This window comes from Quercus suber, unplaced genomic scaffold (genome assembly GCF_002906115.3).
Source record: "Quercus suber isolate HL8 unplaced genomic scaffold, Cork oak 2.0 scaffold_10, whole genome shotgun sequence".
Classification (NCBI taxonomy): Eukaryota; Viridiplantae; Streptophyta; class Magnoliopsida; order Fagales; family Fagaceae; genus Quercus; species Quercus suber.
In genome coordinates this window covers 2,241,098-2,254,663 of record NW_027069476.1, presented here as the reverse complement: position 1 = coordinate 2,254,663, position 13,566 = coordinate 2,241,098, and the positions used below count along the sequence as shown (strand labels likewise).

The 13,566-nt window shown below is 42.1% G+C and overlaps 2 protein-coding genes across 2 annotated transcripts; one reads left to right on the top strand and one right to left on the bottom strand.

Annotated features, from left to right (window-relative positions):
- Positions 1-9,877: 9,877 nt before the first annotated feature.
- LOC136069412 (uncharacterized) lies at positions 9,878-10,469 on the bottom strand. Its single transcript, XM_065777917.1, has one exon. The coding sequence runs from the start codon at positions 10,356-10,358 to the stop codon at positions 9,882-9,884; it is 477 nt and encodes a 158-aa protein (XP_065633989.1). The 5' UTR covers positions 10,359-10,469; the 3' UTR covers positions 9,878-9,881.
- Positions 10,470-12,517: 2,048 nt separating this feature from the next.
- Positions 12,518-13,239, top strand: LOC112039679 (uncharacterized). Its single transcript, XM_024072569.2, has one exon. It carries the CDS (start codon positions 12,633-12,635, stop codon positions 13,107-13,109), a length of 477 nt encoding a protein of 158 aa, XP_023928337.1. The 5' UTR covers positions 12,518-12,632; the 3' UTR covers positions 13,110-13,239.
- The last annotated feature ends 327 nt before the right edge of the window (positions 13,240-13,566 follow it).

Sequence of the window (13,566 nt, the reverse complement as noted above, 5' to 3'; positions counted from 1 at the left end):
AAGCAAGAAAGGTCTACACATTCGCTTATATTGCTGAGATGGATGAGGTCTTATTCGCTTATATTGCTGTAACCCCATGCTGTAAGCTTGGTGTAGATACGAGTTGACAGTAGCATACAACGGCCAGTTTATTATGTGAGCAAGTCATTACACGAGGCCGAGGTCCGTTATTTGCCATTGGAGAAAGCCATTTTAGCGGTGGTATATGCTACACGAAAACTTCCCCATTACTTCCAAGCACACACAGTTGTTGTCCTAACCCAACTTCCACTTAAGTTTATACTCCAAACTGCTGATTATACAGGGAGGATTGCTAAATGGGGCACGGTTCTAAGAGCTTTTGACATCAAGTACATGCCTCAGACTTCAGTAAATGGCCAAGTCCTTGCCGATCTGGTAGCTGAGTTCGCTAAACCCACATTAGAAGTAGAAGCAGCAAAGCAAAACATGGATGGAAAATCGGTTGGCCTGGTCTCCCGGCAAGACACTTTATACTAGCAAGTATATGTAGATGGTGCTGCCAACCAAAAAGGATCTAGAGTGGGGCTAGTTATAGTATCACCTAAGAAAATTACCATGAAAAATCATTAAGATTGGGATTCATGGCCACAAATAACGAAGCAGAGTATGAGGCTCTATTGGAGGGAATGACTATGGTTTAGAAATTGGCGGAAAGACAGTAGAGATGTTCTCGGACTCAAGGTTAATTGTGGGCCAAGTGAAAGGCGAATTGGAGGCTAGAGATGTGAGAATGTTTCAATAATATTTGAAGGGGCCTTTTGGAAGGTTGAGACGAGGTTAAAACAGTTTTGGACGGTGGGGTCTTGGACGGGGTGGACTCAACAGGAGTAGATGAGTCAACATCAAAGACTTTGGCTGGCTGGTGGGACGACGGAGTAGGCTTGACTACTTTGGACGAGCCATGCTTGATCTTCTTGCCACGTCTGCTAGGGAGATTTTCCAAATCCAAGTTTTTGGATATGGTCTTCCTCTTATCTCCAGCTAAAGGACAAGCTTGACAATCAGGCTCAAGATGAGTCCCCTCAGCACTTATCTTTTTTCTCTTATTGCCTCTCATGGTTGCCATTCCTATAAAGAGAAAAGAGACGAAGAGAGTTTACTTTGACATGAAGGAAAATGAAAATAAAAGATATGAGGAATGTTGAAATTTGAAACTTACTTTTTCTTACAGTAATCTCGCGTGCAAGTGCTATGTCAGATAGATTAGGGCCTAACCCCCACTTGGCTAGTCTTCTAAGATTGACTAAGGAATGAAAATCTCTGTCTGTGTGTAGACGAGCCCTGTGGACGCGGTCACGGTGCAGCTTGCTCAAGGCAGGTCGTCCAACGGCTGTAATGAAATAAATTGAAGTTAAATGATAATAATAATAAATAAAAAGAGAGAGAAAAGGGGGAGAGCTAAGGGACTTACCCTCAGGACGAAGGTTCCCTAGGTCCCCAGTAAAATGACCAAAAGTATCCTGGCCAACGTCTACAGGATTTTCAGCCTAAAATCCAGAGACGAAGAAAAACTCCGTCTTCCATTTTCTGTCAGACGAGGCCAAGGATTTCACCAACATACAATCTTTACCTCTGGCCGTGAATTGATAAAAGCCAGGGGATTGATGAATCTTTGAGGGTTTGTAGCAGTAGAGGAACTTGTCCACAGTAATAGAACGGTCCCCTCCAAACACTTCCCTCCACAAAATTTGCATAGAGATAATTAATCTCCATGCATTTGGGTTGAATTGACATACTCCTAAACCTAATCTAACTAACAACTCTCTGGTAAAAGCATTTAAAGGAAACCTAAGACCTCCTAGAAGGTAGGCCTCATATACACCTATCCCAAAATGGGGATTACAACACCACTCTCCACGGACGGGCAATCTAGGATTAAACTCGTCTAGAATTTGGTACCATTTCCTAAGGTTGTTTAATCTTTCCTCGTTCGTCTTGGAAGGAATATCTACAGCACAACTATATACAGTTATCTCCGTCTCGTCCAAAGGACTAGACGGAGGAATGGAAGACGAGGTACCTACCTAGGACCCTAAAGTTTTTCTAAGTTGTTTCTGTACTACTTCTAAGGGAAACTCAGGGACCCCTGAGACATATTCCTCGTCAGTGGTGTTTCCCCTACTACTACTACTGGTATCACTAGAGTTATCACTACTCTCGTCATAATACTCGTTTATAGCTTTCTCTGTACTATTGCTAGACGAGGAGATAGTTATTTCTGACATTTTCAGAATATAAAATTTTGAAAACCTAAAAGACGAAAAGAGAGGGAATACCTGGCTCTAGGACGAACTGAAACTATGGATGCGAGGGAACTCTTAGACAAGGCTCTAGATGATGAATGTCAAGGAAGGAAAATCTCAGAAGTGTAGAGGGCAGTGAAGGCATTCCACTATTTATAGATGGCTGAACTAAGCACATGAAACGACGCAACCAACCAAATGATGACACGTGGTCTTCGTCTCAAAAAAATGAATCGACGAAATGGACCACCATTTAGATTATAACACGTGGCATCTTTGGTTGTTGAAAGAAGCTCGTCCGTCCAGAGAATTAAATTACTATATTTTCTTGGACGACCTATGGACGAGGGGCAACTGATGGTGCAAGGAAAATGTGCTTAGCTGATTTCTCGTCCATATGGCCGTCCATGACAAAGTACAAAGTAGAGAATGAGTGGCTCTTACGCTCGTCCCTCTCTTACCGTCCTTTTTCACTCGTCCTTCATTCACTCGTCCATTAGGGGACGTACTAGCAGGGAACCTCGTTTGTCTTTAGTGATGGACAGACAAGGTTTATCTGATAGTGGCACTCTTCCAAAAGCCAAGAGTCATGGCACTCTTCCAAAAGTCAAGAGTCACGTTGTTGCAAACCAAGCCTTCTGTTAACTGTTGAACACAAGTCTCGATGAGTTAACTTCTGTGGCAGTTATGGAAGTTACCTCTGAATTCTCCAAACTCTACGATGATAGAAAAATAACTGTCAGACTAACACTATATAAAGACCCTTCTACGCAGAGGTAAGGGGGAGACATTTTATTCTTTAGAAAAATTGGTGAAGTCTTTGAAGTGCTTTCTTTTCTACTTCAACCCACTAACTTTACCATTGGAGGATTCAAGACCGGCCACCACCGGTCTTCTCTGATCTTCTTTGATTTTTCAGGACTCACCCTTCAAGATCATCAACACTTGAGAACCTTTCAGCCCACTGATTTCCAAGGACTCATCAATTACCACTAAGTAAACTTGAGGTGCATTTTCGTGGTCTGCTATTTTCGACCTTATTTATCATTTCATTCTGATCTGCCTTTGTTTTTCTACTATTTCTTTTATATTTTGGCTACTGATTATGTTGTTTTTCAAGGAGTACTCATGAATCATTGTTGAAGAAAATGGAACAATAACCGTCGGTAGCGATGATGGTACACCACATTATTTATATTTATTAACCTCAAAATTGTCTAACACTAACAGAAGTTGACTTCTCTTTAAAAAACTATTTTGTTTCACTGGATACAAGTACCATACAATTGTAAAACAAAGACACAAAAAACATAGGAGGAAAAAAAAAATAGAAAGGCCAAAATAATAAAATCTTAATTTCATGATCTGATGCGTCTCTCTACTTCTCAACTTTACAAGTCCAAACTCCACCAAACCCAACAGTTTCCCATTTTTCAACTTTTACAGCATTTGACAGAAGAAGAGGAAGAAGAAGATGAGAATGAAAGCAGTGGATGATCTTATTGTGGGGGAAAAGAAACATAAATAAAATGAAAAATTGAAAACATAGGAGAGAGTTAAAGAAGCACTATGAGAGAAAACAAGATTAAAAAAAAAAAAAAAAAAAAAGGAGACGAGGTAATGTCACAGAAAGGATAAGAATGAAGAGAATTAATAAAGGAAAAGAAGGGCTAGACCACCAGGTAATTAAGTTGACCTGCAGTTTTAGCAAAGAGCCAAAGAGCTAACTTACAAAGAACAGAGCAAGAAAAAACCGTGAAAGAGAAACACGGCAAAGTAACTGTCCAACCATGTCCGCCGAAGAAGCAGCTCTCTCCACAGAAGAAGCTGATCACCTTGTCCGTAGTACGAAGAAGCAGAAGGCTTCATCCAAGCCTTTCTCACCACAAAGACCCATTCTTTCTTACAAAGACTCTGTTTTGCGCCCATCCTTCGACTGGGAAGACCCCCAAGCCCAAAACCTTCCCTTCGACGATGAAGACGCACACTCGGACATCGAACTTGACAATGATGACCCATACCCAACAATCCTTCTATCCCGAGAAGAAAAGATTCGAACCAGAACACCCTGGTGATCTACGCTCATCGTCAAAGCTTTTGGTAAGTCGCTTGGTTTCAAATACTTCGACTTCAAAATTAGAACCATCTGGAAACTGGTCGGAGATATTCATATCATCGACCTAGGCCTAGATTACTTTCTTATTCGTTTTAAACTTAAAGAAGATTATTGGAAAGTTATTAGCGATGGTCCCTGGTTCATCGGACAGCAATTCTTATCCATTCGAAGATGGTCACCGGGCTTCAGACCTTCGGCAGCAACGCTCACCACCACGGCAGTCTGGGCTCGTTTCCTAGAGCTCCCCATCGAACTTTATGATGAGTCCATACTTCGTAGAATAGGTAACCAGCTTGGCATGCTGTTGAAGATAGATTCGCGTACCACGGACAACATTCGAGGAAGATATGCACGCCTCTGCATTGAAATAGACCTGGATTCACCTCTCACCTCCAAAGTAAGGATTGGCTCTCTTCTTCAGCCCATCCAGTATGAGGGCATCTCAGCCATATGTTTCGAATGTGGCCGGGTTGGTCATAGAGCTTCTCTGTGTTCATCTATCATTCGCCCTGAAAACGTGCCCAACTTCATTGAACCACCTTCACAACCTTCGCCGGATTCCGCCACCAACGAATTCGGGGAATGGATGCTAGTCCAACGCAAAAAATCTCCTAAACAAAAAAATCACAACGCCGAAATCAGGCCAACAGCATCGTTGCAACACCATGCTCACAATTCCGGACAGTCAAACGCCAAGTACCGTGGCGAAAATTCTTATCCACGTGAGCCCAAATCCAAGCCCACTTCCATGCCCAGAGCCTCGGCCCATAAAATCCCCATTACCCAGCCCATTAACACTACATTAACGCATCTGAACGAGGCTTCAACCTCTAACCCCAATAGCTGTGATGCAAATGAACCACACCCACGCGCTGTCACATCGGGTCAGACTTCTGAAAAAGCATCTGTCAAAGCCACTGCTACACATTGGATACCCACCAAAACAACGGTTAACTTGGTCCCTGCTCCCCTTCTGCCCGAGAATTCCAGCTTTAATTCAAAATCCTTCCCAAACCTTGCTAATGTCTCCACCTCCCTCAATACTGAGAGCTCTGCATTTACCTCTTCGGGTTCCGACACTTCCCACGCCGATATGCCTCTTCCTATGGCTAGCCCAGCCCCAAAACCCACTGATCAGCCCATCACAATCTTGGAAACATCTCCTGACTGCCCCTTAAACAATGACATCACCATGGACGTCCATAACAACCTCACCTCGACATCTCCAAACTCGGACCTGCAAGTAAACTCCACTAATAATGTCTCAGACTCCCAATCTCACCAACTTCTCGACCCTCTGACATGAAACCAGTGGGCACTTCTCAGCCGAAACCGCCTTCAACCCATTCGAACCAACCTTCTCCGATGGATACAAACTTGCCCCAACGGGTTTTGGGAGCACATCGAAAAGGAAGTATTGAGGACATTACAAAGCCAATCTTCCCTACCACCTCTGAACTCTCCCTTCGGCCGTGTCGTCATTCCTCTCTCGCCAGACCTCGCCATAGTCTCCCCGACCACCATTCTCCTCCCCGCTATCCAGACAGAGATCACTCACCCTCACCTGAGGACAGAGCCCGTGCAGAGCGCTGCCGAAGCCCAAGAATGTTTGACAGCACTTCTCTCCCTCGAGAACTCCCTCATCAGCCTTCCCTTTCGTGGAACAGAGGAGAACACCTCCCTCATTCAAGTCCTCCCACAGGTATCTTACTTCAGAATGACAGCTCGTTGCCCAGCACCCCGCACCTTCCTCTTCTTGTTGAACCCACTTGCACAGGAACGCACAACCCCAACTCTGAGTGACCTTGGGTTGGGCCCGATCCATCAAACCATCCCCTCCAATTTTTCTGAAATGAAGATTCTGGTCTGGAACTGCAGGGGTGCTGGAAGCACTTCTTTCCATCGAAACTTCCTTGATATGACAAGGCGTCTTAGACCCGCAATTGCTATTATAATGGAAACTCGCATTTCAGGCACCAAAGCTGAGGAAGTCAGCTCTTCTCTTAGCTTCAACAATGTTTGCCGCTCTGATGCCTCGAGTTTCAGCGGTGGCATATGGATTCTTTGGAATGCTCAGGACACCGACCTTGACATTTTATCTGTTACTGACCAAGCAATTCACGCTGTCGTTCAGGTATGCCCCTCTAATCCTTCTTCTAATTGGATATTCACTGCCATTTATGCTAACCCCCATTTAAGCACTAGAATACATCTCTGGGAGAACCTCTCTTCCTTTGCATCTTCCCTCTCTCTGCCTTGGCTCATTGCAGGAGATTTCAACGACATTGCTAGCAATAATGAAAGTTTCAGTTGCACTCCTCCCAACCGTAGCCGAATAACTCATTTTAACGACTTCCTTCATAATTGCAACCTTCTTGATCTAGGCTACAACGGCCCTCGTTTCACTTGGTCAAATAAAAAAGACTCAAACCTTGTCATGAAACGGCTTGATCGAGCTCTCTGCTCCCCCTCATGGCAACTTCTCTTTGAAGACACCACTGTTACGCATCTCCCAAAAACTTCCTCTGATCACCACCCTCTACTTGTCAGCACTGACAGATCACCTCTTAACTCCAATAATCGACCGTTTAGACTGGAGACAATGTGGTTCAATGACCCCTCCTTCAATGATATTGTCCAAGAAGTTTCTCAGGACCACCCCGATGATATCATGCGAACTCTCAACAACTTCACCACCAGGGTCAAGATTTGGAATAAAGAATGTTTTGGAAACATTTTTCACAGAAAAAACAGAGTGCTCGCTCGACTTAAGGGCACGCAAATAGCCATTTGCTCTAACCCCTCTCACTTCCTCCTCAAGCTAGAAAAAGAGCTCACTGCTGAATTCCATCACATCCTAAAGCTTGAAGAAGACTTTTGGGCTCTTAAATCCAGAACAGAGTGGAACATGTTGGGAGATCGGAACACTAATTTCTTCCATATCTCTACCATTCACAGAAGGCATCGTAACAAAATTTGGTGCCTTATGGATAGCACGGGTAGTTGGACTTACTCCCCTGAAGTCATTGAAAATCTTATCACCTCACACTTCACCTCCCTTTACACTACAGAATCCACCTACTCAATCTCTACCATCCCCTTCCCAAATATTGATACACCTCTACTCCAAGTGGATGACCCCCTTCTCCAAAACATCACCACTAAAGAAATTCATGCTGCCATTAACTCTTTCAAACCTCACAAGGCTCCGGGTCCTGATGGTTTCCATCCCATTTTCTTCCAACGTTTCTGGCACACCTTAGGCAGCTCCATCTGCTCCTTTATTAGAAATGTCTTCAATAATAAAAATATCCCCTCATAGCTAAACTCCACCCTCCTTTGCCTTATTCCAAAAACCCCCAAACCTGAAATTGTCCACCAATTTCGCCCCATTGGTCTCTGCAACACTCTGTACAAAACCATTACAAAAATTTTGGTGAGCAGACTCAAACCTCACCTTAGTGACCTTATCCACCCCTTCCAAGCTAGCTTTATTCTGGGTAGAAAGGCTAGTGACAACATCATTATTGCCCAGGAGATCATTCACTCGATGACTACTTCCAAAAGTAAAGTTGGTTCCATGGCTATTAAGATTGACCTTGAAAAAGCTTTTGACAGGCTTGAATGGAGTTTTATCAAGCATACCCTTAAGCACTTCAATTTTCCTCCTGCTTGGATTGATCTCATAATGTCCTGCATCACCTCTTCCAATCTCTCTGTTCTTCTTAATGGGGAACGCCTCACCCAATTCACTCCCACTAGAGGCATCCGTCAAGGCGACCCTCTCTCCCCTTACATCTTCATCCTTTCCATGGAGCACCTTGCATGGCTCATTCTCAAGGAAGTCTCATTGGGTAACTGGAAAGGCATCAAAACAGCAAGAAATAGCCTTCCCTTCTCCCACCTATTTTTTGCTGATGATCTCATTTTATTTGCCAAAGCCACTAAGAAAAATTGCTTTTCCATCAAGAAAGCCCTTGACACTTTTTGCAAACTTTCGGGTCAAAAAATTAATCTTGCCAAGTCAAAGATTTTCTTCTCTCCTCACACCTCTCCCTCCAATATGGCCAACATGGAAACTGAGCTAGGAATCTCCTCTTCTAGAAATTTTGGAAAATACCTTGGAGTACCCATTCTCACAAACAAGAGAGATAAAAGAGCTTTTAATTTTATCATCGACAAGATCCGTAACAAAATGACTTCTTGGAAAGCCAAAACTCTCTCCCTTGCGGGTCTCCTTACTCTTATCAACTCCGTCACTTCCACCATTCCCACTTACACCATGCAAAGCACCATTTTGCCCCAACAAGTCTACAAGGAAATTGATAAAATCAATAGAAACTTCCTTTGGGGTGATACTGAAGCTTCCAAAAAAATCCACCTCAAAAATTGGAGCACAGTGACAAGCCCAAAATTCCTTGGTGGACTGGGAATCAAAAAAGCCTATGCAAGAAATTTAGCCCTTCTAGCCAAAAGAGTGTGGGCTCTTCGAAATAACTCAATGGACATTTGGGCCAAAACTTTGTCACTTAAATACCCACCCAACCATTCGGCCTCAAAAAAAATATCTACAACTTAGACTGGTCTACTCAAGGCTGATCATATTTGTACTCTTGGCACGGGCTGGAGATTGGGCACTGGCTCCTTGGCAAATTTATGGGTTGATAACTGGTCGGGTAGAGGCCCTTTGAGAAGCATGATCCATGGCCCTCTGAGCAGAAATGAAGAGCTTCTAAAAGTGGGTGAACTTTGGGACTCTTCGGGCAACTGGTGTCTTGACAAATTATCCTTTCATCTCCCCACCCTCATCAAAGACTTAATTCGTGCCACTCCCAAGCCCCACACTCCTTTACATGATGACTCCACCTTCTGGTCTCCCTCACCGAATGGTGAGTTTAGCACAAAATCTGCGTACCACCTTGCTTGTGGTTTCACTTCTGAAGCTCCGCACAACAAATGGAAATGGATTTGGAAACTTCCTACTCTCCCAAGAATCAGTACCTTCATATGGCTTTCCTGCCACAATAGCCTTCCCACTAAATCCTTGCTCCATTATCGGAAAATCATCACGGATTCCTCATGCCCTCTATGCCACAATTCCCCTGAAACCCCTCTGCACATATTCCGCGACTACACTGCCACTGCCCCCATTTGGCCCAAAATCATCCCTCACCCTCCACCCTTTTTCTACTCTTCAACCACCACGACAGCATGGATCAAAACTATGTCTTCCAAAAGCATACCCACAAGCCTCTTCTCGGACGTACCGTGGCAAACATTATTCCCTATTACTATTTGGGCAATCTGGACCGCTAGGAATAAGTTGGTTATGGAGAATAAACATTTCTCACTGGATGACATTCTCAAGAAAATTCAATCCATATCCCTTGAGCTCTTCATTGCACTCCCTCTCCGAGCTCTAAAACGACATTACAATACAATTTCAGTTGGATGGAAGCCACNCAGGTGAACCTTCACAAACTCACATATTCCAAAATTTCTCAAACATTCAAGCGAGGATCAACCTCAATTCTAGCAACCCCTTCTTTTTCCTCAACAACCTTAGGTACCTCCACAACCCCAACAACCAAGCCCGCCACCTCACTCTTCTCACCCTTCAAAATCTTCTCCTCCTCTTCCTCGTCAACATAGTTTGGGTCCTTCTCATCTATCGCAGGAGGCACTTCTGACAACTCGCTCTCAGCTATATCATCGGGGCCTTCCCACGTGTACTTGCCGCCATGTCCAGACTTCGGTGGTGGCTTCCCAATTCCTATCCCATCAGCTGGGTGTCGATCCATGCGTAGCACACCCTTGTCCATCAGCTTCTTCTCTACGTACTTGAGAGTGTCTATTTTGTGAGTGTTCACTTCGGTTTTCTCTACTCTCTTTCTTCCTTCCTCGTCGCCGCTCACCGCTCGGATTGTCACTGCTTCCTCCTTCTTGTCGTCGACAATGGGCTTCGTCGTTTTCTTCATCTTTTGCTGTGATGTTTCTGGATTCTGAGATGAAATTTTGAAAGGTATTGTTGTGGGTGTTTGTGTTGCTTGAAGTTGATAGGGAGAGAGGTCGGCGTTGATGGTTTTATAAGGTGTAAAAAGCACTGGAACTTGATGCTAGAAGGTGCTGGAAAGATATGGGAGAGGCGGTTCTAGAAGGTTCTACCACGCTGTGGTATGTGCTACGTGTATTGTACTATTCGTTTGGGGAAATTCTTAGATGGTCCTGGACTACATGCCACGTCATTTCAACAAATCCACAAATTTTAACATCGTTAACCCGTCCTCTGTTCAAATTTCAAATTTTATTTGGGAATTGAATTGGCGGGTCGGCGAGAGCTTTCACAGGACAACACTTCAGCTTTGTTTCAATTTCATTTGTCCCTGCCCAGACGGCTATCTCACTGCTATTGTCATCATATGAATTTTGGTTTTTGACCTTGAATGTGAGCCACCCAGGTGATAAATCTTTTAATTATTTTACTTGATAAATTTTAAGTCTTTTATTTATTTATTTTTTTCTTCTTAGCTCAGTATTATCTGGGTCAAGTTCTTGTTGGGTTTCTTTTGTTTAATATTAAATGGGTCAAGCTTTAATCGTGTTCCTTTAGTGGCACTTTTTTGGAGTCTTAGGTTCTGTAAAACATGAAAATGGATTTCAGATTTGATTTATAATTTAACTTTATCGATTATTAAATATGAGGAATAGTTTTAGTTTTTGCTTCCTATATAAAAATAAATAAATAAAAAATAAAAAGTTTTAGTCTTTGTTGGATTTGATCCGATCAGAAATCTTTTGAAAGTGGTTGGAATCAAAAGTGCTAGATTTAGGCAAAGCATCAATCTTCCCCAATTTTTTTTTTTTTTTTTTCGTGGCATAGAAAGTGTTTGTTAAAATGATTCATAGAGTTTTGATTTGTCTAAACTTGTTATGGCTTTGTATCCATGTTTATGTGGAACATTTTTTTTTTTTAATTTGTGAAATCCGGTGTATTGAATAATTTATTTCTCAAACTAAATTAAGTTTATGAATTTTTTTTTTTTGGTCCTATATCATGAAAAAAAAATTACAATATTTCATTTTTATTTGTCATTTTAGTTTTGATTGCGTTTTATTCTATAGGTCTTCTTAGAAACTAATTTTTACTCTCTAATGCTATGAGGAACACAATGGATTAATTTGCAAACCCATTTGATGTCATAATACCACCCAAGTTATTTAACTTTGTGAAGTGCAACTTCTCTTTGTTTTGTGATTTTGACAGACTTGATGTTGGAGGCTTCAACATGGTTGTAGCTACTGCACTATACCCTCTCAATCTATTGAGTGAAGTTGTTGGACTAAGGGGCTCGCTTCTGTTAAAAAAAAAAAAAAAAAATTGGGGAAGATTGATGCTTTGCCTAAATCTAGCACTTTTGATTCCAACCACTTTCAAAAGATTTCTGATCGGATCAAATCCAACAAAGACTAAAACTTTTTATTTTTTATTTATTTATTTTTATATAGGAAGCAAAAACTAAAACTATTCCTCATATTTAATAATCGATAAAGTTAAATTATAAATCAAATCTGAAATCCATTTTCATGTTTTACAGAACCTAAGACTCCAAAAAAGTGCCACTAAAGGAACACGATTAAAGCTTGACCCATTTAATATTAAACAAAAGAAACCCAACAAGAACTTGACCCAGATAATACTGAGCTAAGAAGAAAAAAATAAATAAATAAAAGACTTAAAATTTATCAAGTAAAATAATTAAAAGATTTATCACCTGGGTGGCTCACATTCAAGGTCAAAAACCAAAATTCATATGATGACAATAGCAGTGAGATAGCCGTCTGGGCAGGGACAAATGAAATTGAAACAAAGCTGAAGTGTTGTCCTGTGAAAGCTCTCGCCGACCCGCCAATTCAATTCCCAAATAAAATTTGAAATTTGAACAGAGGACGGGTTAACGATGTTAAAATTTGTGGATTTGTTGAAATGACGTGGCATGTAGTCCAGGACCATCTAAGAATTTCCCCAAACGAATAGTACAATACACGTAGCACATACCACAGCGTGGTAGAACCTTCTAGCACCGCCTCTCCCATATCTTTCCAGCACCTTCTAGCATCAAGTTCCAGTGCTTTTTACACCTTATAAAACCATCAACGCCGACCTCTCTCCCTATCAACTTCAAGCAACACAAACACCCACAACAATACCTTTCAAAATTTCATCTCAGAATCCAGAAACATCACAGCAAAAGATGAAGAAAACGACGAAGCCCATTGTCGACGACAAGAAGGAGGAAGCAGTGACAATCCGAGCGGTGAGCGGCGACGAGGAAGGAAGAAAGAGAGTAGAGAAAACCGAAGTGAACACTCACAAAATAGACACTCTCAAGTACGTAGAGAAGAAGCTGATGGACAAGGGTGTGCTACGCATGGATCGACACCCAGCTGATGGGATAGGAATTGGGAAGCCACCACCGAAGTCTGGACATGGCGGCAAGTACACGTGGGAAGGCCCCGATGATATAGCTGAGAGCGAGTTGTCAGAAGTGCCTCCTGCGATAGATGAGAAGGACCCAAACTATGTTGACGAGGAAGAGGAGGAGAAGATTTTGAAGGGTGAGAAGAGTGAGGTGGCGGGCTTGGTTGTTGGGGTTGTGGAGGTACCTAAGGTTGTTGAGGAAAAAGAAGGGGTTGCTAGAATTGAGGTTGATCCTCGCTTGAATGTTTGAGAAATTTTGGAATATGTGAGTTTGTGAAGGTTCACCTGATTTTGCATATGTTGTGTTTTGTTTTTGTTTCGTTGGTCTAACATGGGTTGTAAGGGAATGAAGTATTAATGGTATTTTAACTTTGTGTTAAGCATTATGGTAACTTACTTATATTTTGTCTGAGCATTTTTTTTTTTCAAGGGCGAGTGGAATTTGTTGGTGCATGTCTCATGCATTCTCTCATTTTATCTCATGAGCTCAATTTTTTTGTAGGATCAAGTCTTCAAGATCATCTATGACTTGAAAGTCTACAATAGCTCAATTAGAGTAGAAACACTCATGTTTGTTTGTTAGGTCCCTAATTTTAAATTACGGTGTAATTATTTTTATTATAATTTAATTAAGTGCGGAACAAAAAAGATATGCAATAAATCGAAACATTACTCTTAAGGAATAAGCAAGGACAATAAGCAATAAA